Source organism: Takifugu rubripes, chromosome 13, assembly GCF_901000725.2.
Source record: "Takifugu rubripes chromosome 13, fTakRub1.2, whole genome shotgun sequence".
NCBI classification, from domain to species: Eukaryota; Metazoa; Chordata; class Actinopteri; order Tetraodontiformes; family Tetraodontidae; genus Takifugu; species Takifugu rubripes.
Window position 1 is genome coordinate 18,467,327 of NC_042297.1, and position 26,610 is coordinate 18,493,936.

Sequence of the window (26,610 nt, forward strand, 5' to 3'; positions counted from 1 at the left end):
GACCTCAAATCAAATGGATAAGATCTATTTGTTAATTTATAGAAGCGCTTCTCATTTGTTTCCCGCTAAGGTCTCTGTTCCGTTCCGGGGAAAAAAAAAAGAAAAAGCCATATCAGAGAATGATGGTTTTAACTTGTACGATAGGTGCTTCAATGGGATCCATTATCTGCGTGTGCGCTGCTGAGCCGCGAGGTGGATTTAGCCTTTCCCGACGGACACGGGTGAGAGGCGGCGCGTGCTCGACAGGTTGCCGATGCATCGAGACAAACAACCAATCACATGCGCATTAACTCGCTATTAACATAACTTGCATGTCTATGGGCTGTGGGAGGAAGCCGGGCCTCTCGGGGGAAGCCACTCACAACTACAAAGACCTGGAGGAAGCCGGTTATTAATCTTTAATCCTAACTGGATCAGCAGAAAACGGATCATCAAAAACACGCATTGATAACGAGAAATTAATTAGCGGGAATGTTTGAAGCAGGAGTGAGAAATTCAGCATGCGCTGATCTTCCCAATAGTTTTACTGTAGTTTTGCATCACTTTGACCCTCTTTTATTTATTTAATGATTCATTAGCATCATCCGGAGTGAATAGTTGGAGCTTCAGTCTAATGTTGCATTTTTTTAGCATCTAAGTCCGACAGCAAGTGGGTCACTGGTTGTGGAAATGGTTCACCAAGTGAAATGTTTGCTTTATTATTTCCACTCCTAAAGTCTTTGACATGAATCGTGGCCCCGAGTGTTCGGTGTCTCCACCGACGGTCGGGTTCTTTCAACCGTCGCCGACGAGTTCGTACAAGCTCAAACTCGGTGAGCCTTTTCTTTCTAGTTTATTTGCCGTTGCATTTCATTTCCAGACCCGTTGGACCTCAGGACGGGGTGGCAATTAACACGGGCCGGGTGGCGGGGAGCAGCGCGGCTCTGCTCGCTCGCTCTCATGAAACCTGCACGTTCACAACAACACAGGTTGGAGAAGCATTCTTTTATTCCAAATAAAATATGATTTTTGACAGCAGTTCTAATTCCATCATGTGGCTGTAAAATGAATAGAAAACACTTTGTTGCATCGCATTTCGAAGAAGGACTCAGACAAAAGTGTCTTCTCTTGCAAGTCTGACTGTTTTTGATGATGTGGACACGTGGGCCCAACTCCTCCAACAACTTTGGCTTTGGCGCAAGAGAGAGAGAAACCAACAAAAAGAACCCTCACTATGAACATTTAAGAATCTTTAATTCACACTAGTAATAAAATTGCATTACATTTCATAAAATAAATGTTCCAGTTTATATATACAGAGAAAACAGACTGTACATACCCTCCAATGAACCTTTTCTGAAAGGAGAATCAAACAAACCAGAAACAAATTTCACAAAACATACAAGCAATACAGTGCTCAGCTAAGCAGGCACAACTGTACATCAAAATTTTTGTAACTGCTCAGTGTTGGGGTTGGGTTGGGTTGGGTTGGGGGGAGGGAATGGGGGAGTCAGGGGGGCGCAGGGGCGGGGCCAAAAAGATGGACATTTACAGTAGAGTCCTTAGGGACCGATAAAGGGGTCTTAAAAAGTATTGCAGGCAAGCAGACAGACGCTTGTCTTTTTCCAAGTGCAGCAGAACATCCATCTGGTGTGTAAAGTGTGGAGCCGACTGTTGCTGCCACCAGATTCCCACTATTGAACCTGCGTCTCGAAGCTCCCGTTCAGCTGGCCCTCCTCATAGTCCATTTGACACAAAATCATGTTGTTCTTTAGGAAAAACTTGTCCCCAACGCAAAACCTGTGGAGAGAGAAAAACAGAGACGATTAGTGTTAATGCAAAACGGTGTGTGTGTGTGTGTGTGTGTGTGTGTGTGTGTGTGTGTTTAGTGGCTACTCTGGCAGAGAAAATCCCTGCATTTATGATCAGGGGTAACTCCGCTGGGGATGTTTTACACAGCGCACCGTGATTCAAAGCGTGTTTTTGATGGTCCTCATAAATACGTGGCTTCAAATGAAAGCAGATTAAACCCGATCATTTCAAAGCAAACAAGCTGGCGCCCAATGAAAGTCAGGTCAGCTCCCTGTGGCCTGGCAAAAAAGGTGCTGGCACCACAAGAGGGCCGAGTCCGCCCCGGCGTTAGCCGTTCCACACCAGACGCCGCCCCCGTCACTTGCGTGGCGTAGGTGGCGCTGTTGTCCTCCCTTTTCAAGGTGTTGCATTTTCACATTGATGTTTTTTAAGGTGGTGTTTATAAGCAGGATTCTGCAGAAAGAACATCTTCATGGATTTGTGTGAAGGGATTTCAGTTCCCTCCACCTCTTTCATTTAAATGAGCCCATTGAAATCACTAATTTCCGAGTTTGATAATCTGCTTTCTGAGACCGATTTCTGAGATCAGCCATGAGGATGTTTAACTTGCTGCTTACCAGCTGCTTATTTCCTAATATTTTATAATCACATTAATTGTGGTAATATATTTAATTAAAACGGCAACAGACGATTTGAGTTCTTTTCCAACTTGATCTGATGCATGTTTGTACAGTTGTGCAGATAAAATGTGGGTCATCCTAAATTTGGCGAGACTCTGGGCACGAGAGGTGCACGTAGCTTTGCTAATTCTGTCCCGGTACCGTCCATATTTGCACCATGGGTGCAGCTGTACAGGTAATGACAGCAGCCTTCCTTGATTGGTTTATCGCATGTTGGTTTAATTAACGGAGGGAGCTGTGCACAGTTGATTTCTGCATCCCACTGTGCACAAGTCCCTATATTCATTAAACAAACATGCAATACACCGGCCAAAAGGTGCCGTTGCAGCTTAAAAAACAACTTTCTGGAATGTCACAACGTCACGTCCTGACTGTAGGACAGCGTCTTCAGAGGAAACGAGGTCTCGTCCCTCGTGCTGAACCACGTCCTCGTCTGTGCTGCCGTTTGTTTGTCACATACTGTGGCGGAGGCGGCTCCATAATATAACTGAAGAGTGCAGATAAGACCATAATCAACCATAACTTGGCTTCAGTAATGAGGCAGGCTGGTTAAACAGCCATGGCAATAGTGTGCCAGATGAGAGCTGGCTTCAGGACTGCCAGCTAAGAGGAGAGGCTGCAGTCATAATTCCCTTACAGCAGGTGTTCACTATGGTAACTGAATCTGGCCTGCAGAAGGTTAATAGGCTTGTGCTGTGTGGGGGAACAGGGTCACAGCACCCCTGACAAGCATGGAAAGGACTTTCTGCTCCCGGAGTGGTACCATTATAGACTATATTAATGGAAAAAAGTAAAAATATTTGGACATTTTCTTTACCCTACTATTCTAACCTGCATTATTCTGTCGTAATAGAAATGTCATCGCACACCTAAAGTATGTACGTCTGCCATCTGAATGAGTTCTTTCCCTGCTCATAAACCTCCCTGCACATGAGAATGAGATACCTCTGTATCCCCGTGGTTTAAAAGACTTCCAGAGCTAGCAGCAGATGTGAACAAACTTGTGGTGTAGTTTTCCAGGAAGCTACAGCTTCTTTTAGAGGCTCGTTTAATGCTTAGTTGAATCAACTAATAACACAGAAAGAGTGAAAAAAAAACTGCACTGCTGCACTTTTTTTGATCTAACACAGTGGTTTGTGATTCCCATTCTTACCTCTGGTTACAAAGCTGACAGGCAAAACAGTCCAAATGGTAAACATTATCTCTGGCTCTCATCACCATTTCAAAGGCTGGGATCAGTTTACTGCAGGCTGCACAGTTCCCCGTTGTACCAAAGAGCCTGAAAGACAGAAGCAGCGGCAGAGATTAGCCCACCTTCCCTTTACATTGATGCAATAAAACAGCAGACGGAACACAAGAATAGCAGGGAAAAAGGGTGGATGGGAAAGAGGGAAAGAGGCAAAATTCAAATCGGTTGAAGGCAATCTACAAATCTGCCTTGGCAGCCGCGTGGTGTTTTTGTTAATGAGAGAGACAAACACGCATCTCGGCTCTCTGCTAATGATCTAATTAAAATGATCACATGGTTTTAATCTCGCATTTCAGAACATTTGCCGCTCCGAAGTTGCAGAAAAGATCTAAAGTAAAGCATACAGCCGCTGAACGTTTTCATCTTTCAGGACAAAAATGCCTAATGAGTCTGTCTCCCAACAAAACCAGGCAGACTTTCGCACGCCACGTTATGTTATATACGGTAGCCTTTGTGTTAAGCAGCCTTTGTAGTGCCGACTTCAAGAGTTGATTTTTTTGGCTCTGGCTCTTCTCTCTTTCTCCATCTTTGCCTTTCATTTAGCGGGGAGACCAAGACAGTGATGGCAGATGTAACCTTGAAGAGGAGACTAAATGTTTCACAGAGCACCATCCAGATGCTGCTTTAGACTTATTACAGAGAAACCAAATGATGGAGATGGAAGAGAACGAGCCAGGACTGGTGCAGATGCCTCCTGCTTCAATTTACATTCCTGTTTATTAGCTCCTGTGTTGTATTTCCTCCTGGATGAAAAGGACCATTTCACAGCTTTGCAATAGAGGGATAGAGATGCTTTTCCAGCAAACTCCATGTCACCCTGTTGATATTGGACCTTCCGTTTGCGCCCCCCCCCCCCACTCAGTTGCTTTTACCTTGTTAAAGAATGGGTCTATCCAGCAGGCTTGCCTCTAATAAGCAGACACTGCCCCACAGGAGCAGGAGAGACCGAAACGGTAGGGAGAAAGCTTGTTATGTTCCACAAGAGGGATTCACAAGGCGTTAAACCGAGACATTGTTACAACTGGTTACTGTTTCAGTAAATGTGCCTCCGTCTCCTACAGTACACGCCTGCCACCCACCCAACACTCTACAACACAAATCTGTTGTTTAGCTTCTCACAGAGGTCTTTAGAAAAAAGAAATCCTTTTTCCAAACAGAGAATTCTCACACATTCGGTATTGATCCAGAAATAGAACACACATCAGTGCCTCTGAAGTTATCCCTGTTTCCATTACATTCCGTACAGTCAGCCTTCCAACACGCGCTGGCAGCCCCGATTATGCTTAACTTCTCTGCGCTGGCAAAAGCCGCCACCAAAGGCATTTTCGTCTTTGCTTCTTCTTCCTGGTTGTTTTTTTTTATTCCTCAATGGAGATTTTTCATACTTGGCCCCAACTGATAACTGGGTTTCATATCTGTGTGGACGTATGGACACACACAGTTGCATATAAACAGGCCTGATTCCACATTTCTTGGGTTTGAACCAAATTCTTCAGCGTTGGTGGTCATATGCTGATTCAGAGAGGGCACCTGCAGCTTGACAGGTGGCCATTTTACTTAATTTTTGAATGCCATATCATAAAACTTGCTTTCCCTTTTGTGCATTATAACCAGTCCCCCTGGTTTCATCCCCTCCAGGTCTGACCACGTCTCAGCTCTTCACTGGAGTTAATGGTCTCACGCTGATGCCCGTTTCTCTCCCCCAGGAAATGTAGGATATAAAGGACCGCAGAGAGCCTTGATCACTCACAGAGGCTGACGTGCACACACCTGTAACCGCTGGTAAGAATACTCTAACCCATCTCCAACACGCCCTGCTGGGCCCTGAACATGGTGCTCACTTCACGCGTCCGGGCTGTGAAGACGAGAGCCTCATTCTAAGTCGAACACGAAACAATATCAGAGTCCGACTAGAGCTTCCACTGATGTACAGGTTTAACTCTCACATGAGGCCTGTAGCTTTCTGGTCAGAAGACAGGAAAACACACACTGAGTGCAGGGTAGGGGCAGCTCTCCTTTTTATTTAACCTGACCCCATTTGGAGATGTGTTTTTTCTTTCACATACCATAGATTCACTCCTTCTAAATCAATGGAGCTGTCAGCCACGTTGGGATGCGTCGTAACAAGACCTAAAGCATTTATTTACCCTTCAGATCAATATTTTTGACAACGCTAAACGAGACATTGAAAGCCAGTTAAAAGACTGAACCAATATCCGGGTACGTTGTGGTTAAAGCCCATTTGAGCTTGAACATTTTAAATGTTAGCTCTAAGCTACACGCTACATTGTTGACCACCGTCACCCTGTCTTCCATTTCCTTTATAACACAGCGTCGGAGCTTAAGTGTGTAAAAGCTATTGCACGAATGTTGCTGCACACGCTGTCACACTTCTTGGCCAAACACTGATGTATCTGGGTTATAATATAGCATCAACATATGACTTAATTGGACTCCTTGAGCCGAGAGGAGATTGCAGCATGAGAGAACTGTTGAAACACATTACAGCTCTTCTCTCCCCGCTCCTCTGAAGCCTAAAAACAACCAGAGTTGAGCCTCCACCGCTGCGCTTCCACGAGTAGCAGCTGAAGTGGAGGAGCAGCGAGTTCTTTGACACTAAATTCTGATCCAGACAGAAAAGGTGAAGGGATCTGATGTCAGCTGTATAAAAGGATCATCCAACTTTTAGCTCAGGTTATACAGACGCTGCCAGATAGGCAAAGTGGGGAGAACACCTTATTGTGCCTGCACTACGGTTCAGATTCAGATGGTTTATAATTACCCATTTCTGTTTGTTATTTATCAGTTAATGCACCTGTTTCTGCTTTCATCCCTTCCATCTATTTGATATGCTACACAGCAGTGAAACAAAACCTTCAAAGAACATACACTGTGGATTACCTTTAGGGAATTATGAATTCATTTCATTAACAGAAGTCTTTGTTGTCTGAAAAGACTATTTTCTGCACGGTTCTCAAGTATTGTTCTGACACATGCTCTGCATTGTAGGGGAGCAGTGGCTCATGCACTTCAATTTCCCCCGTCATTTGGATTAAATAACTCGGGATTCTCTGCAAGCAAAATGGGATTGAGGTTTAAAAATAAGACTGCGGAGAGGTGAAAATGTCTTTTAAGGCGCATCGCCGCGTCGGGCTCCATCGGCCGACTGTTTTAACACGGCAACATTCGGTTTCACGGGGCTAAATATGACACTAATGTCTTGTTTTGTCCAATCAAAAGTCTGTTATATTCATTTATTAGCATGCGTGAGAAAGGAAAGGTGCATTTGGGAAGCTAAAAGAAACTAAACCCCTTAATGACAACAGGGACCTGAAGCTCGGGGAAGCTCTTTTCAACAAAGACTAAATCAATAATTCGTAGATTCTCATTCTGCGGTGATCATGCTTGGTTCTCCGTAATAGAGCTCCTATTTAGTAGATAAAATGTGCAGCTTTATGTGTTGATGTGGGCTGATGGGAGCAGGGTTGAATAGTGTGAATATAAAACAACCTTGGCTCTCCTTCTGCTGTTATTGAGTTATTACAATAGGTCTTTAGAGAAAAGATGGCCTTCTTTAGTTCGGTTTTTTTCTCCTCGCTGCTTTTCTAACTTCAAACCCACGATAGCTCGGTGCATTGTGTGCCTCTCCTTGCTGCTTCTCTCAGATTGGGCCCTGGCTCTTGAAGTTTTCTACCTCTCCCATGAGCTCTTTGAGACTCTGCAAGCCGCGCGAGGGGTTGCCAGATTTCATTAAACGCAGAGCTATTAATGCATGCATTGCATGTTCTGACCCCACCCCCAGCCCCACGGTTGTGTGGGATTTTCGTGCGGAGTTTAAACTGCTCTTTTCAGATCTATTCTTCCCAGAAAAAGAGGGGTTCTGTTCAGCAGGAAAGGGATTGTTTTACCTCCCGACCATGTAAAAGAAGAGGAGAGATTTGAAAAACAGTCACATCCAGACAGAGCTATCATCTGCACCCTTCTATTTCACCGGTTTGTGGATGACTTATAATGTTCATTATCTTGAAAACGTTTTCCTCTTACAGTTAATTATACCCCATTTTGATAAGTGGATGACTATTATGTCCTCTCTAATATATGAAATAGAAGATTAAATGATTTCAAGCTTCGAGTCCTGATGATCACACCATTACTAAATTGTCAGTCCCGGTGCCGGCACATGATCGTGGACTCTAGACATCAGGCAAACGCCTAATTAATCTATTTTAAAGAAAAATGTGCCAACGTTACTAAAAAAAAACCCCTCCGCTCTCTCTTCAGTCTTCAGAGAGGGGCAATTGATGATTGTCGGGGTGTTCGAAACAACTTTGTGGGGGTGCAGCGGTTTGGAGGGCATCAGAGGACGCCGCTCCAGGTATGCGTGCGTTGAAATGTGCACGCAGGTGCGTGCATGCGTGTCTGTGTGTTAGTTTGGAAAGCGTGCGTAGATTCAATAAGTTGCTAATGCCACTGAAGGACAATCACAGATGGAGCTCCTATAATAATTAATGTGAGCATGGCAGGGGTCCAAACCCTGGGAAATAACCAAACTGTGTTTGATCCACCCGCTTGTTTTTAATGAAGCGTGGGCGGCTAATTCAGTGCACAGATTTAACTTCATTACTGCAGGTGAGAGGGAGGCTTCATCTGACTACACAGAGCGAGGAATGAAAAGGAGCTGGCGCTGAACGGAGGCCGCATCGCCTACTTTGAAATAGTCTCTCAAACTTCCTCCTTTCTATACGCAAGGCGAGGTTTTTAATTTGTTCCATAATGGAATTCATTTCAAGCATTTCTGGCCATTAAGTGATCTGCATTGGTCGCAGGCAGGAGATCAGGAGAGTGGGATGGATTTCATTAGGCAATCCAGGGCAACTGAGGAGTGCAGAAAGCTCTCTTCCTTCTTATTTCAGGAGTCCTAACTTTAGATTCTCACATTTTCCTTCCGTTCTTTGGCCTCTGCATCTCGATGGTCTAAAGTGAGAGGAAGATTCGCTCTTTCCTCTGAGCCTCTTGGGTTCTAATGACTTGGGGGGGTTGGGGTTACAGCCCTTTCAGCAGATGTATTTTATCAAGTGAGACTCTCAACTTCATCATTTTTTTTCTTCTCCTGGTCATTTGCCCATTTATTATTACCTCATCTCCCCCTTCTGGGGGCAGCATTAGGTCTTAGTGGACCTCTCACCGCATCTTAAAAGCATTAGCGCTGGCTAGCAACTGATGGATGGTAATGGCCCATCTCAACGTAACATCTCTAAGCGCTTTTCAAGTGAGCTGCGGGCTCCTTCCAGGTCAGAGGAGGAGCACTGGTTCTAGTAAGATGTCATGGCGAGATTGCCACCGAAACCAGAGGAAAGCCAAATTAATTGAGAGCGCCTTGGCGCAGATGCTAATTTATGGCCGGTGCTTCAATTTGCTTTTAAAAATAAAACATTGCACACCCAGCAGGTGGCAATAAAGTGAGGGGTATCAGTTAGAATGTGAAAGGGGCAAATAACTAGAAGGGAAATGGAGAAAGGAACGGGGGCAGGGAGTTCTGGGAGGGGGGCCTTGGGCACTGGCATCCCTAAGTCGGCCCCGGGGGGATTTCCTCTCATATAAATGGGAGGATCTCATTGGGAATGTGACTTAACACCCAGGAAATGGTCATGTTTAATTTAACAAGCAGATGGCAGGGACAACTGAGAGGGGAAGGGGTGGGGGGGGGGGGGGGGGGTTACAGAGCCAAAGACACTGAGGAGACAACAATCCAGCCTGCAGCCTCGGTGCATCGGGGCATCATCTGAAACTCTGCTTTGTTCACACAAACAGATCCCAAACTGCACGTTGTTGACATAAAGACGTCAAAGACATCAGACCAGAGTTTACAGAGCTGATAATAGACCAACGACTGTACACGTCACCAGATCTTTGCTCAAGATCGCTGCTAAATAAATGAGGCTGAACAGAATAATAGAAGTTTCACCGTACAACAGCCTCAAGCAGAGATCCTGTCCTGCGATTGGCCGGCAGAACGCTCCCGACCTGGAGTTCTGCTGATATCCAGCTCCACGGAATGACCTCAAGCGAGATGCAGTAGTTTACATACATTTGTTAATTAACCGTGAAAATAGTCAGTTGGATTATAATGGATAATAGCCGGATTATGCACCTCAGTCATTAAAATAAGAAGAAAAAAACCCCTAAGATGGCCTCATTAGTGGAATGTAATCGACCATTCTGATTCACACCGACTCAGACGGTGGCTGTAATCTGCACCTGAAAGCTGCCGACCGCTCCGAAAGCGTGAGGAAGCTGCAGCGTTGCGTCTGGACTCTTGCTTAACAACGCAAACTAATTATTGCGTAATCGATACAAAAAGGAGAAAAAAAAACCCCAGAGCGGCGGAACAGAGATCAAGAGGATAACAGAGGACGCTAATGCAAAACTGCTAGGAGAGCAGAAAAAAGTGCGTCTGCTTCTGGTATGCTGACACAACAAGCATCAAGAGGAAGGAAAATGGAGCTAACGCTAAGATAATATCACACTTTGTCCTCTCAACCGGTCCGACTTCACACCTACTGTATATTCTGTTTAACCCGCGACTCGGAAACCTTTGACCCTTCGACGCGACGCGGCTCTGGAAATGACGCGGCGTTTGTGTGTGTCGGGCGTGCAGCGAGGTGTGTGTCTTTCTTGCCTCAGGTAGTCCCTGCGACACAGGATGAGGTTGGCTTTTGTGTAAAGGGTGGAGCCCACCTCCCCCAGACGGCAGTCGCAGCAGGCGCATTTCAGACAGTCCTCATGCCAGTATTTGTCCAGGGCCTTGAGCAGGTAGCGGTCTTTAATCTTGCGATTGCAGCCGGCACACCCCTTCTGCTTCCCTTTGGGCTGGACAGAGAGCATCGGCACACCTGGAGTGATAAGGAGACAAACAGCCATGCATGATTTACGGCCCAGGAACACGAGTGACTTTTCATGTTGGTCTTTTTTTTTTTTTTTTTTTTTTTGATAAGCCCGCTGCTTCTTCTTGCATCTCAGCCCGGTCTCGCTCGCGGCCACAGCACGCTGCCTCCCTGCTTCATATGCATTAAAGAAAACACTCTTCCATGTAGATAGGCGCCCGGGTCACATCGCACTACACAGCCCTGACTTACTTGTTCCAGCGCTGTCATACACAAGTTTCATGATCACTTCCAGCTGCTGTCAGAAGAGCGGCCGTGTAGCGCGTGTCCCTGTTTATTTTACTTACTCTGGTATTTACAGCCAGCCGTGCACCTTGGTTACCTACCATTTCATCAGAGCCCATTTCAACTGTCCGCAGCTATAAAAGCTCCTCGTGGGCTTTGTTTGGTATAGATTAACATTAACCTTTTTAAAAGCATCTGACCACAAAAACATTGCTAACAGACCCCAGTGAGATATGTTATGGCCTAAGTGCCTTTTAGCATACACTCATGCTGCGTGTCTCGCACACACACAGGCAGGGCCGGACATGCATTTGCGCGCACAAACCACAAACACACACCCCACTCAGAGTATTACAGCTTTTCCTCCTTTTACACTTATCTGTGGCCGCACGTCCGCACAGAGCGAGCCGATGTTGCTAAACTCACAAATTGCCCTGCTGTCACGCATGTCCCCTTTAAGCATGCCTTTTAGCCTCCTAAAGGACAAATAAAGTCCATTTAATAACTGCACTAAACACTAATAGTCTATGTGTGGCTGACATTTGTGTTTGGACTAAAAGCCCCCCTCAGGCCACTGGTGGTAGCGAGGCAGGGGCACACAGCTCCCCTCTGTAGCACTAACAGGTCTGCCACAGCTGAAAGCACAAGACAACAGCTCTTAAGACACTCTCTCACACACTGAGCTATTGATCCGCCTAAAAGAACACACAGTGGACGCCACTTGCCACTCTACTTTCAAAACACATTTCTCCCTCACACTCGCTGCCTCGCAAAAAAAAGGCAGGACATTCTGCCTCACGGAGGGGGGTCGGACCAGCATTCTGTATGAGAGCGTCTATAAAACCCATTATTCCGATAATGTCACTGCAGTGCTTCCATGTGCACGGAGTGTTTTGTCTGGAGCAGATCAGGTTTTTTATAATTACCTTGCGGCGGAAAAGAGAAGTGGAAAAACAAAATTAGAATCTCAGAGGTCAGGGCTGATGTTCGCCTGGACCGCGTTGAAGGTGTTAAATCGGGTCGGTCATGGATCAAACCAAGATCCGACTTTTGTGATCCATATAAAACAGGTGCTGCAGCATTAATGCTAAATGTTGCTCCGAGAGCCACCCAGCGTGGTGTTTACACTCCTCTGGACATGTTAAGATGCTGATATTTGTTTAGCTAGCCTACTTGAGTACAGCAACAGTCCAGTCAGGCTCATCTGATTGGGCATCCAGCTCGACCGAAAATCGTTCTCTCTCGGTTCTTCGCTTAAACAACTTTTTTATCACTTTGCTAGCCTGTGGACAGCTTACATCGATACTGTTTTGCCCTCCAGACAACTATTTAACTCTCAGTATCAAATTATAACTTCCCAAGCGGGATAAAGTGGTCATACATATTTTTTGATGGTGTATTTCTGTGAAGCCTGCTTATATTATGAGCGCGTGGAGTAGAACCCCCAACCCTCTGTGAAGAGTTTCCACGACACGATGGAACTATTCTGTCATTGACGGACGATCACAAGAGAAACAAGATGATACAGTGGTCAGATTTTAAGCCCTCAAATTTGCGGGGACGTCCCTTTTTAAACCACAGCTGGCAAAAGAGAGGTGTGCCACTGTGTGGCCTCCAGCTTCCTCACCTCCAAAGCTCCCTTGAAGTTGGCACATTAGGATCACAAACCTGCTATAAATACCAGTGTTCAGTGTAAATGAAGCTAAAAAGCTTCACATTTGAGCCACGCTGGCCGAGGGCGGACCCTTCTACCTGCATTTCATGGCTTGTTAGGGGAGCTCTCTGCAGGTACGCCAACAGTGCTCGGCTGACAGACGTCTGGAGAACTAAAAACACAGTCTTAATGAGGTGTGTGTGTGTGTGTGCGTGAGAGAGAGAGAACGCACACACTTTAGATCTTGTGTAAAGAAAAGAAAAGAGTTACTGCAATTCCCCCTGGGATCACAAAAATCTTTAATTTGCCTTTTATGACACCTAATTAGTCATTCTACTCAAAATCTTTGCTTTAAATAAGAGAACTAATTATACAAAAAGGTCGTCGCTCCACCTCCAGAGAACCGCTCCTAATTGGCTGACAACAAGCGCTGCACATTCTTTAAACATGCATCACGTGTGTGTTTTACGCATGTTTGAAAAGGCCAACACTTAACCTACCTGAGAGTTGCTGCACGCTTCCCCTGTTGGATGCACCTTTCTCTGCTTCTTCAAAGCCTCGCTGCCCCCCCCCCCCCCCCCGCGTTAGCAGTTCATCTCATATTCATGTTTTTGTTCTTACGTCCAGGTATGTATGAGAAGTATGTTGCACCAGGAGAACGCTCTACATCTGCCAGCGCGCACGCTCAAAAGCCGTCGCATTCCTTCAAACCCGGGTTTGATGTCTCCAAAACGGCCTCTTGAAAACAGCTTTTAATGGCAGTGGAGCAAGCGCCGGTTCGAACCTACCTCCTAAACAAAGCAACGTGACGGGGGAAGAAGAAGCCGCTTGTAAAGTAAATGTCTTTTCAATTCCCTTAATGCCGCCAGACATTCTCTTGCACCTGTCCCCACTCCTGGTGCTGTGTGAAGCTGCGGCATACAACAGAGCCTCCCATGCTTTCCGCCTCCCACAAAGAAAAGCTGCATTATGAAAGGAAGCGGCGGACTAGGAGGCAGCCTCCACTTAATCCAATCCATTTAACAGATACAAGTGCCACTGACCTTCCAGTGTCATTTGATGTCACCAAAAGCATGTCTCACCGGCGCGATTCATTCTCCAACAAGGGATGCATTTTACCCCTCAAAGTGGAGAGACAGCACTTCCCTGCCAAGTATCCTTCCTAAGAGGGAATTTAATTTGCCATTAACGCTGTGTCTAAAGGCCTGTCATCTCACCCTTCTTTCATCCATCTACTTTCTTTGAGATTGTATCTTTCAAGAATATGTACAGTTAGTTTCTCTTAGCCCGAGCAGTCCATCAGAGCATGTATTTTCCATTATAGAGATAGCATCCCATCAATCTTACCCCATTAAACCTCTATCTTTTCAGGCTTTCAAAGGCTAGCATCGGTCTCAAACCTTTTTTGATATATAATTAAGGTCTTGGTAAAAAAAGAAAAGAGCAGTTTCATTATTTTTAATCACTACATAATCCCCACACGGCAGGATCATTGCTTAATGTATGATCGGCCCTTAATTTCTGGGATAATCAATTGCTTGTTCTGTCTGTGAACATCTAAAAAAATTAAATATTCATGTGTTAAACTCTGAAGTCGGGGGTGATCCGCTTGGCTAACAGTCCCACAGCATACTAACACAATACGGTATAAAAAATGGATAGAAAGAAGGCGTCATCAATGGTTTCAGCAGCGTTGTGAGGACACTGTTCCACAAATTCCCGATAACTACGCTCGGCTACACCTGATTCCAGTGGAACAGCTGCTCTCACATCCCTAATGGCAGCAGCGACAGAGACAGTTGGGGGTTTTTTTCCTCCTCCTTAAATGTCTTCTGATCAATTAAAAGCACTGATGGGGCGGTGTGGGCTTTGCTGCTTCACGGGGAGCTAAAGGATCTTGATGAGACTCATCCAGCCTCCAAGACACACGGTGGGGGGGGGGGGGCTTTTTATGGAGGGTAGAGCTGAGTCTGGGTGGGCCTCCTCTCAGGGGCCCCCTATAATTCCAGCTCCCAGCTGCAGCAAATAAGGGATTGTTAGCCACCAGTGTGATGAACACACAGACCGGTGATGCTCAGGGAAATTAGATATACGCTGAGGTGATGGGAGATGCACTGAAAGTACATTTCCGTCATCAGTTCAACCAAAAGCAATCTTGCACAAGACATCAACCAGACGCTAATAGCCTGTGAGGAACCCACCAACAGCTGCACGTCGGAGTTAATCATTTGGAGCATACTTTTAACGAAGGGCTGAATTTCAGGAGTCTGGGTAGAATCATCACCATCGAGGCGGCTGATCCGATCAGACTGATAGAAAATAAATATGTCCGTTGGTTGTGAAACTGAGCACTGGTAAGTGCCAATGTAAGAAGAAAAAAGCACAGAAATAATGACACTCTACGCTTGATAAACAAGCAGCGGCGGTAACTTGAGGCCATGTGTCGACCACAGTTTTTTCCAGCTGAGGAAAGTTGGCGTGTCCAGAGTACACAGCTGCATTCACGGCACCTTGACTCTCCTTCAGACGGCATAAAAGTGATTAAAAAAACAGCATTTGTCGGGCAAATGGCGGCATTGGACCGATGCCTCGGCATCAAAGCCCCACCGCAGCCCCAGACTGGGTGGCGAACTGGGCCAGACGCTCCTGATCTGGCCTAAAGTGTCCTCTGAAATGGAAGCATGTGATGCTTTAAACACCAGCTGTGTGTGTAGGTCACCGGTGGACAAATTCAAGAGAGATTCACCACGTGAACCCAAAAATACAAAATTCTAATAGCGATTAGTGGAAATTCATTTCCAGGTGCACAAATTGCAGACTGCAATACGAGCTGTGTGGTAGGGGTTGACAAAGAGCTAAGGCACCAACACAAATCCAGGTTTTTTCTTTGAAATCCAAATACGTCTTAAAAATGACATCCAAATTTGGCTGGGTGGCTTTCAGCAACAGCACAGGACAACAGTATACAGCAGAACTATAAAGGATCACGCTTCTCCTTGGAATAGTCCTGAATAATACATGTGCTCGCATGTAAAACAAGGCCTGTCTTCCAAATGGGAAAAGAAAAGTCCAGAGTTTTTGCCACCTGAAGCTGGAATGCTCCTATACTCTGGACTTTGTGGCAAGTAATGCTGTTATATTATTCTCTCTTGTCCCTATTACATAGGTCCAGGTCAAATGACACGCCCTCGTCTTTAGTGTATCACCCCCCGTCCCTCCCTCCATCCGTCTTCTAGCCTTGACTGGGTCACCAACACCCATAAAATAAACCATGTAAAGCTGTAAGTAGACTTTCTCCGTTTGCTTGTGAACACCTGCTGGTAGCCTGGAGCCATCAGGCTAATAAGTAATGCTAGCTAAGACCTTTGGGTTCAGCCTTAATTGCTTTATGATGCAAAGGTTCTTCTGGACCCCAGCATGATTAATGCAGTTAGTGGTCTGGCAATAAAAAGACCATAATGTGTTTTGGGTTTTTTTTTTTTTAAATGTATTTCTAAAGTTCTCTCATGTGAAGCCCGGCTGTTTTATGTTTTCAGTGTGAAACTTAAAGGCCGCAGCTCTAACGAACTTTGTCCTTAATCCAAAGTCCTGTAGGATTAATGGGGATCTCATGCAGATGTCTCCGTATTGAGTCTGTGAATCAGTCCCTTTCATTCAGCTTCCGTCATTGCTCTAATTAAGCCCATACATACATGTGTTTCCTTCTCTCTCTTTTTTTTTCCGAGACAAAACTGTGCGACATCTGGTTATAATATCGGGAGGCGTGCACGTGCCAAATGAAAGCGGACTGATGAGTGAATTCAGAGCGATAAGCAAAATAAAGAGCGCTGATTCTCTCTGAGTTAACCAATGCTTGGCTCAAGTGTGCGCAAAAGCTAAAAGATTATGCCAGAACACACACACACACACGCACGCGCACACACACACACGTGCAGACAGAGACCTAAACACACACTCAACATATGCTGCCAAAAGTACAATTAATTTGGGGTGTTTTTCCTCTGAGTTTGCTGTAAAAACCTTGTGTGTTACTGTACGTGCTGCTGGAGTTCCAGATGGTTGTGTATGAATGCTGTCAGTGAGGTGAATTCTGGGACTGCGTGCATGCTATGATTATGACATAATTAACACCCACAGTAAGTGGGAGTGAGAGCAGACAGGGCCAGTGTGGACGGGGAGGGGACCGTTCATTAACAAGATGCACTCGCTCAAACTTTGCAGCTTGCTACGGCTAATAAGGCCCAGTGAAACAGAGCCTGGGCGTCCCTGGCTTTGACCCTGGCACTGCCCACGATAAGGGAAGGTTTTGTCTACTGGAATAATTGCTCTTTTCACATGTTACAAGTGTCCTGACCCCCACGGTCGGCAGCCACTTTCTCGACCATAATTACTCCTGATCCGCTCCAAATGAGTCAGCCGCATTAGGGCTGCAATAACACTGGCCCGGCTTCAAGCGCGGCATGGGGAGTCTCAGCAGAGCGGCCTGGAACAGGACTGCCTTTTCTCCCATCTCACGGTCATTTCCATCACGTCAGAGGTGCATTTCTTACACTTGAAGTCAGCACGAAGGCCCTGGGTTCTTTTTTCTGCAGCTTACAGAAGGCATTGTTAGCTCCTGGTCGTCTCTACTCTGTGGTTTGGCAGCAGTCTCCATCCCAATTAACGGAAAACTTCATTAGGGTGTTTTTCCACACTTTTCAGCCCCCTATTATTTTTAATTTATTCACATGGGGTTAATTAAAAGAAATGTATCACAGAGATATGCAACAGCTTTCTAATTAAATTCATCGCTGCTTTTTTTTTTTTTATAAAGACATGAAACTGGCAGAGTTTCCAAATTATTACAGAAAGCGACTTGTTCCAATTCTTGGTAGCTGGCTGGGAGAGGGAGCTCTGCGGGGCTGAGCTGTCAGTGGCAGGGAGGGGGCTGGAGGTGGGGCAAGTAAATGAGAGTCGGGCTAAAAGATGAATGGGGAGGAGCGGAAATGACACAAACTTTTATAGCATCGCGCTGCTCCAAATAAACCCCTGAAGGCATTAAATACACCAGAGGACGGGAAGGTCCGCTAATGCATTTAGCCAATCAAATGCACGATTGTTGCTTTTCGGGCACTTCCTGTGTAAGGCCGTGAATTCCTAAAACCCATCATTTCCCCGTTTGTCATAAAAGTGCACACTCTATATGTGGTTATTCCCTTTCAAGCCTTTTAGTTTGGTGTAAGATCCATCAACATAAATCTCCCTGTTCACACAAAGTAGACTTTTAGTGTTGATGGACAAGGTAATCTTAAGTGCCACTTTATGATTGCTTTCAAATATAAATATATATATGAAAATAATAATAATAATAATAAAAAGCCATTAGACCTGTCATGGCCACTTGCTTCCATCCGGAACCGAATAATGCACAAACACTTTCAGTCCACCATTAAAAATGCATTTGGGGAAGAATAAATGTAGCCCTCGAAAGTTTGTGTCACTCATGAGGTCAGGAACTGACTGTACAAAATTCTCCCCACTCCCCAGCAATTACCGCACACTTAATATTTCAAAGGATATGCCAGGAGACAGGTGCGCCATTCAAGGTCCTCGGCGTGTCGAAAATAGAGGGGAAGGAGGAGTGCCACGCCGCGGAGCGCCGTGTGAGGCTCCTTAATCTTGAATAATGCAAATTCTCCACAGGGGGCAGTTATTTGGCAGCACATGCTTCTAATGTCACTCAGCTCTCACACCTGATGGGGTAAATAATGAGCCGGGCTTCATTAAGTGCATTCGGGGAGCCGGTCTTCGCCCAAAATGCGCCTGACTGCTTTGTAAACCCGTTAGAGTCACGTGACAAAGGCGGATCCGCACGCGCATCTCGGTTTAATCACAAAGCTGACAATCCCGACCCGAAACCATCGACCGACCGAGTGGGAGAAAATCTGCACTCCCCACTCTGAGACTTTAATTAGTTATTTACGACTCAGTTAACTGAAGGTCATCCAATAAGTGATTACTTCTCAGCAGATTGGCTATTATTTAAGAAACGGCGCCCGGGTTTCTTTTTTTTTTTCTCTTCGGCATCAAGATGGCTGCAATTATTTAAACGGTAATTCACATTGTTCCTCCCTATTTGTCTCCAGGAGGCCTGAGTATGCTTTTTACTTCTTGTCTTCGATCCGCACTAATGCTACAGCCCTCTGTCGGAGCTGGGAAGTAGCCGGGTAAAGGTCACGAGAAGTCGAAGCGCGCGTTGCACGTGACTCTACATAAAAACAGCTTCACAAAATAGCGTTCACATCTCAAGGAGTTACGACTGTCTCAGGTGCAATAAAGAAAAGTGAAATTGGGGGGAGAAAACGGTGTTTTCAAGGCGTTTTTACAGACTCAAAGCATCACTAGCACCCCCTAGAGGCGACGCTGCTCCTTACAGCCCCCACAACAGAGGCTCTGACCAAAGTACTACTTAGCGGCCGTCCTGCGGGTTTGTCATCAACCGTGTGGATCAAATCAGTCAGTAAAGTGTTTATTATCAGTCAATAAGCTCGGTGACATGGAAAAGGACACACCTACCAGGAACTGCTCGAGATGTAAATGATTGAGTTGCAGCTATTATTTTCTAAAGTGCCCTCACTGTCATGCACGTATAGAGCCTGCCGTCACCATAGATATGCAGAGGAGTAGGTTGAAATACTGCAACTTTCAACTGACACGATTACGGAGTGATTTAGCATTTAGCGCGTGTTTACGCTGAAAGTGAGGATTAGGGCTCCGAATACGTTGGAGTAGAGAATTTGAGAGACAGTTTTCTCTACGCTCTCACATGTTACTGCATGTAAAACTATGTAATTTAAATATTTAAGGCGTTGCATTGACTCTGGCACCGCTGCTGCATTCCACCGTCGCAGCTACGCGAGCGCTAATGTTGCTTTATAGAGTGTGACATGTTATTGGGGACTGCAGTAGAAGACGGTTTATTCTGTGACATTTTCTGAGCATCCTCACACTTAACGGCTGCCAAAACCCCCCCCTCATGGTTGGTTGCGTTGCAGTTTGACATCTGCTCATCTCAAGAATTTCGCTGCGTGCCGCTTTCTCATCTTTTCTGTCTTCTCACCGAGCCTACGAAGACAGAATAAAGGAGGAGAGATTTTCCACATAGCAGAGAAAGAGCTCGAGAGCGGCACGCAGATGTAAACAGGTGAATAAATAACCGTGAAAACAAACTGATGGGCTTGAGCAGGAAGTGTGTTTGTAGAGAAGTTGCAGTAGGAATACTTTCTTCCCTCTGACAGCAGCGGAGTCAACAGAAGCCGTTCCCGTTCCCCAAATGCGTTTTATGCACACGAATGTTAACAGAAGTGTGCACGTCTGCATCTGGGTCAGTTTTCTTCTTTTTTTTAGGAAGGGGGGGGGGGTTGTTTTATGGGATTTGCAGCTTTCAACAACTCCACCAAATGTCACGAATACGTCTTGACATCAGAAAGACATTTTTTTTTAAAAAGAAAATGAAATAAACGTAACACTGGAGACTCCCAGCATGCAGCAGGATTATCTTCCTGTGAAAAGATGTCCAGCACGTGGCCCCCGGCAACAATAACAGGGATGCTCTTATAGCTCAGGAGTGCATAATTAAGTTTGTTGTGCCGCACCAACAAGTGCAGCCCGTTACGTCCAAGGCAGACGGCCTCGCTCGCTAACACGGGCCTCCTTTCTCCGCTCTTGTCTCACATCAGTCCCTTTGATTTCCACTAAAATTACAGAACGAGATACAAATCTGGAGCGCTCGTAGATGAAACAGCAGGGGTGGATAAGAATCTGGAGGTGTGGCGGAGCTCTTGATGCGTGCAGGAGCAGAAGCAGGTAACTCAGGAGGAAAAACTCAACAAGAGGCGATTCTGTGTTTACGCTTTAGCCTAGCTTAGCTTCACCTTTGATATGACGTGGATGCTGAGAGCACAGCATCACAAATTCCACGCGCAGCGCTTGTTATTGCGTTTGTTTCGGGGAAACTCGATGCCGTAATATTCTGGTAAGCACATCAAAACAAAACCAAAAGACTTACCAGTAAGGTTCTGCTTAGGACTAAATTGGGAAAAGGACTGCAAAGGTGGATACCTGTAATAACATCACTGCAATTAAAAAAAGGGCCGTCTTTTCAAACGCAGCAGTGGCTTTGTAATATTGTTCAGGGCCCTGAGCACAAAAACAGACGCAATTTCAATATTTGAAATGGGCAAGTTTAATTTTGAAGTAAGAGAAAACCAATAAGCTGTGAAAATAGCAAATACGGGGAAGCAAATTGCATTCCTTTGGAAAAGTGAAAAGACTTAAAGAACATATAAAAGTAATCTCCAACTGGAAATTAGAAATCAACCCTCGGAAACCAAATAACAGAAAAGAAATATTACTGTCCACTCTCTAAATCAATATAACATTGCTACAAGACAGTATTACCATGGTAACGCCGATAAAGAATGAAGCAATTTATATTATTTCAAACTAAAAATCGGAGCCTGGAGCCCAAGTATTATTACAGCAGCCGACAAATCAGCAGTCTGCGTTCATCTGCAGCCGCGCTTTTCAATCACATGCTTTATGAATGCACAAATTTCAGTGGACAGGATGATTACGGGCTCCTAAATTACCAAGTCAAGGTAAACAGACATATCTGGGTAAGAGCGGGGGCTTTGGAGGCTTGTGCGGCATATTGAGTAAATCTAAATGTGCGTTGGGCGCCGTCCCTGCAGCTGCTGGGAAGGAACAGAGAACATGGCCGAGCTGCCCCGAATTAGCTATAAATTGGATCCTTCGGATGACGCCTGGAATCAGATGTAGACGCGGGACGCTGTAACCTACACCCCAGGTCGTCCTCACACGTGGGGCTCCACCTGTGTGCAGGTTAATGACGCACACAGACATCAGGAGTAGCAAGGTGAGACTCGAGTGATCAATTACACGTTGACACCAGTTAGCGGCGGCCGAGTTTGGCGTCAGACTTTTCAAAGACCCTGCAGCCCTCCCTCCAAACTGGCTGTAGGTTTCCCGTGCGCTCGCAGGCCGCCAGCAAAAGGCCGGGAACACCGACGGTCTAATTAATAGGTGGCCTGTTTTTCTGAAATATGAATTCATTAGCAGTGTAAAAACACACGCGTGCGCGCTCAGGGGCATTGCGGGGAATCGATCAGCAACGGGAGGGAAGTTGCGCACGCATGCTCCCCGTCGCCCCGGACGCCGACCCAACACCTCCCTCCCGACGCTTTTAATCGCGCCGCTGCTAAGTGGTTGCATTAGACAAGAAGGTTTGAACTGACAGGCGTATAACTTCAGGGCCATAAACGCTGAGAGGCTCCGCAGTGAAAGAGACGAGCAGCCCTGCTGACAAACCACGGCCGGAAGGCTGGGGCTGGCTGGCTGGCTGGCCGGGACCAGCAAATAAAGGGTGAAGCTTTTAGGCATCGAGCAGCAGGTGATCTCAGCTTTTCTGCAAGTCCTAATGCTCCTAAAAGCCACTCTCCCCGCTTCTGTAATTGGGCATCAGTAGTTAATGTAGTATTGACTGCATTACATGCTCCTGTGCATCCTTTCCCACTAATGCCATTTGCATCACCTTGTACATTTACCATATTGCTCGGCCAATAACTGTTAAAAGCAATCTGAATCATGAATCATATGGAGAACTTTGAGCCAGACAGACATCCAGAGGAGACAATTTACAGTTGAGTTAATTTAGCTGCATTTGCAGTGCACTGTGGCTACAGCCAGACGGACCAATGGATGTCTCTGCTGCAATCTTTTATTGGTTTTCTAGATGAACAAACGAAAGGAAGCTCTGCAGACAGATATGGAAAAACATAAAAAAAAACAACCCATCAATAACAAGTGAACCCTGGGTAATTGAAAAGGTGCCACAACTACACTGTAGTGTGAGAGATGAGACAAAGTGCTGCATGTTAGTGCTGGTGCTCAGTGTGCATGACAGCAGGTGGTCCAGTCAGCCAGCAAAACAAGCAGAAAAGACCCAAAAGAGTCAAAAAAAGGAGAAGGGGAAACTTCATTAGAGCGGAGCCTGTACTGCTGTATGTTGGAATATTCTGACTGCATAAATATATTCATGCACGCATAATTACTGAGGACTATAAAGTGATAAATGTCCTGCACATCTGCACAGCGGTCTAATCCAAAATGGGACTTCATTAGAGGCGAATTTGATTTAAATTGAAATTAATTAGATTGCCTCACCCATTAACCTGAATACATTGAAATAGATAAGTGGAGAAAGAAGGCCTATTTGGGTGGAAAGTGAGGGAAGGACGCGCGCGGCGCGCCGGCCATGATTTGCAATCAAGTTGAAAGCACTCCCCTGTCATCTCCCATCCCGGGGTGAAGTCAAAGGCTGCCTCGCTAACTTCGCAGGCGCAGAGAAGAAGAGGGGGGAAAAACACTCAAAGCTGCACCGAAAGGGGAGCCACACGCGTGCGCCGCGCCGTCCGCGCACTCTCCTCAAAGTCCGAGTCCCAGCAGAGCTGCTGCGGACACGTCTGATCCAGATCCACCAAACTCCGCCGCGCCGCGCCGCACCGCGCCGCTTCTGCTGGCGCACCCCAAGTTCACGCCACGGAGAGCGGGCACGATTCGGGCTCCTTCTGAAAGGAAGAAACAGGGGGTGGGGGAGCCCGGAACCTGCTGCCACCAAACTGGGTCGAGGCAGGCTGCCGGTGCCCGCGGTCCGGACGACGCGTTTGGCGTGTTTAACGTCACAGTCGCACCCCAGGTTCGAACACCACACGACCCGCTTGGATACTCACCCTCTTCCTTGTCCAACACCATCGTCCTGAGGAACGAGGAGTCCTTCCCCGGGCGATCCGTCCTCGGCTCCAGGGGGCTGGAGCGTTCGCTCTGGCTCAGAGCTGCTCCTGGAAACGGCTTTGAAACGCGCGGCTGCCTCGACTACGCCTCGATAAATCAGAACCCTGGAAAGACGAGTCGCCGTCTGCACGCTTTCTTCCCCTCCCCGTCTCTCCTTCTTCCCTATCTAAGATAATTCACAGAGAAACGCGGCGGCGGAACGCGGCGAGATCCGTCCGTCCGACCTGAGCAGCAACGCGACTAAAAGCAGCGGCGGCTGCTCCCGATGAATTCCATGCGAATATATATATAAAAAAAAGCAACCCCACACACACGCGCACGAAAAACCCCGAGCCAAAACAATGAAAAGCGGGATAAATGTCGAGCCGCCTGCCTCTGACCGCGCACGCACGGACGCTTGGAACGCTCCGACTGACCGGCCGAGCTCTCCGCGCTCTTAATATTCTCTCTCTGTCGCGCTCATTTGCTCCGAATCGGCAACTATATTCAAACAAATCCGATCCGAATCTGACAACTGCTGAAAGCGAACTCACGCCGCCGCCGCGCTCCCAGGTTGTGCCGCGCTCGCCGCTGCCGCCGCTGAATAAATGCGCGCTGTTTCCAGAGAGCCTCGGATTCCCCTGTTAATTAAATCAATTCATTATGCTCAGATCTGATTAGCAGCCCTTCCCCCCTCTTTGAATCAATTATTCAATACACAAACATAATTGCTTGTGCCAGAGGTGTCTAAGTATTAGCTTATTTAACTCCAAGGACACTAATTACCCCTAGGGCAAGGGAACTTTTCTCATTAATTCTGACAAAACACAAAAGCACAGTTAAGGGAAAGTGTGCGTGCGCGCACGCGTGTGCGTGTGAAAGGGAGAGAGAGAGAGAGAGAGTGCGTCTGTTGTGCCTGCCAGTTTGAATGGTCGTGGGAGAGAGAGAGTGAGAGAGATGGAGAACGCGCATGTACGGAAGGTTATACTGGTGCACGGACGCGGGTGCGCGCAAATGGGAGAGAGCCAAGGGGAGAGAGAGAGAGAGAGAGAGAGGCTCTCTCCACCGTTGCCTAATACAGTTGGAGTAAACATAAAACACAGTTATTGTTTTCCTTCTCTTTATGTATTCGTTGCCGCAGGATTTAATGGAAATAGCGTCTTATTGTGGTCTGTTTAGCAGCTAATTAGTGTCCAGACGCAGTTATCATACAGGCTGCAGATAAACACTCATTTCAGAGGAGGCAGCAGAACAGATGGGCTGTGTTTTTGATTAGCGGCTAGATAGACGGTTCGGTTTCAAATCTGCTAATATAATTGTTGTCTGTTATTGCCAAGATGAAAGTGTTGCTGTTTCATTGCGGAGCTTTAAATAGCACCACTTTCACTTGCCCTGCAGAGACTGTTAACCAATTAAGGGTGAGATCCAACAAAGATTAGCCATTTAGGAGAGTGGAGTGGAGGATGGCTACAATAACGCTGGTTCGTCAGCAGACTGTCTCTGGTGTGAACTTGCTCAGTCTGCCCTTGCCTTCTGTTAGATCTTTGCGGCAGATATTGCAACCCAAGTCTGAGCACATTATCATTATCAGCTCTATAATCAAATAATTACTCTCAAACTTCGCATCGAGTGCAGCGCCATATTTGGTGCGATTCCTGCAGCCGGGAACGCTGCTTTTAATTCTTTTTTTTTTTGCTTTGGAGGAACCACTCTCCGGTTCTCAGACCCATTTACCGGAAAGACACCGTTTTGGCATCTTCTTATAGCAGGAACAACTACGCCACTACCAGCCACTCTCACTTTACAGTTAAATAACTGTAGCTGCTAGCTTATGCACTTGCAACGCTGCTAATCTTAATTATTACGCACACTAATGTAGCATACATGAATCTAATGCATTGAGTCATGATGGTTGGAGGACATGTCAAATGTCCAGGGTGGTCTTTCATTGATTGAACGCGGTACGTGTACCTCAGACGCTGCTGTAGGCCACACGGCTCATCCAAAAGCCCCACACCTGATGATATTAAACCACCCTGAAAAATCAGTTTGTTGTCAGTGTCCAACATTTTAATGGAGGGAAAAGGGCACCAAATGGATCAAGGGCAAATTGGAATGCATATACGCACCGCAGGGCACCGAAATAGAAATAGAAAACCATCAGGCTCTGGCTCGGCACGGCAGCTGGGTTTGGTTGTTGGGCCTCTGGAGGTGTTTCTCTTTGCACGCCTCGTTCGTGGATGTTAGCAGCTTTTGTTCACCTGTGTTTAAAATAGCCTTCAGGACGTCGTTCCTGCTGGTGCAAATGCAACCAAGAACATGCTCCGATGGAGGAATCGGTTCTTAGGGGAGCTCTCCATCTGCATTCCACCGCTGGTCCAAACTCCACAAACAAGGCTGAAGGTGAGAGGTTTCATCGGGATATCGAGTAAAAAATAATGATATTCACAAACGAGTGCATTTATTTTCAATTCAATTCCGCTGCTAACTCGCCACGTGCTTCTGTATGTGATAACCATCTATTGGCTGCTTTAATGTGATCATGCACCACAAATCCAAGGTTTAAAGCTCACTGTACATAGCCCATAGGGATAATTTCAGTTCTCAGGGCAGCCTACTGTGGTGAGATTGGGTTGGCCCTGAAATCAATGTCCTGATCCCTCTCTGTCCAGCTTCCTGGCTGACATGCTTGACTTTTCATCTCCACGGTCACATAGATTGATGACTTATGACCGAGAATGTATGTTTGCTGACCTCTAGCAAAGTGAGTGACACATAATTAATCCAATCACACAGAAAACTGGAAAGGAAAGAGGAGAGAACGGTCCGGTGCCATCCAGCCATGACGTCCAGTCGCCGCTTGACATTTAAATGCAGAGTAAAAAACACCACATGTGACCATTGTGCGGACCGGCGAGTGTGAGGGCGAACGGACTGGATGGTCGGCGCCACCAGGTGTTGGCGTGCAGGACTAACACCGAGCGGCGTGGGTGAACACGTTTCACTTAGAACCGCAAAGACAATCGGTCCAGCTGTGGACCACCGCCATGGATCTGGACCAGGAAACACACGACCAACCTTGAGTAGGCCGCGGCGTACACTTCACCCAGTGTCCGGGGGCGTGGACCGAGCCTTCCGGCCCACGTCCTAACAGCGGGTCGGCACTAGAAACGAGCCCCCGAGCGGGCCTCTCTGATGCACCGTTAATTAAAATTCATTCCTGCTCATGCATTAGCC

The 26,610-nt window shown here is 46.5% G+C and overlaps 1 protein-coding gene and 1 long non-coding RNA gene across 2 annotated transcripts; one reads left to right on the forward strand and one right to left on the reverse strand.

Annotated features, from left to right (window-relative positions):
* Positions 1-1,216: 1,216 nt before the first annotated feature.
* lmo1 (LIM domain only 1) lies at positions 1,217-24,189 on the reverse strand. The gene is made up of 4 exons (XM_011610224.2): positions 23,334-24,189; positions 10,400-10,613; positions 3,625-3,750; positions 1,217-1,779 (listed from the first exon to the last, which is right to left on the reverse strand). The coding sequence occupies exons 1-4, from the start codon at positions 23,353-23,355 to the stop codon at positions 1,674-1,676; spliced, it is 468 nt and encodes a 155-aa protein (XP_011608526.1). The 5' UTR covers positions 23,356-24,189; the 3' UTR covers positions 1,217-1,673.
* On the forward strand, positions 3,775-26,547 carry LOC115252091 (uncharacterized). The gene is made up of 3 exons (XR_003890531.1): positions 3,775-5,502; positions 25,650-25,776; positions 26,170-26,547. It is a non-coding gene; the product is annotated as an uncharacterized lncRNA (long non-coding RNA).
* Positions 26,548-26,610: the final 63 nt, after the last annotated feature.

Excerpts from the sequence above, each read along its gene's own strand:
- lmo1 (XM_011610224.2), bottom strand. The coding sequence starts at position 23,355 with ATGGTGTTGGACAAGGAAGAGG. Across the intron at positions 10,614-23,333 it reads GGTGTTGGACAAGGAAGAGG|GTGTGCCGATGCTCTCTGTC; the intron begins GTGAGTATCCAA and ends TTATCACTCCAG. Across the intron at positions 3,751-10,399 it reads TGTCGCAGGGACTACCTGAG|GCTCTTTGGTACAACGGGGA; the intron begins GCAAGAAAGACA and ends TCTGTCTTTCAG.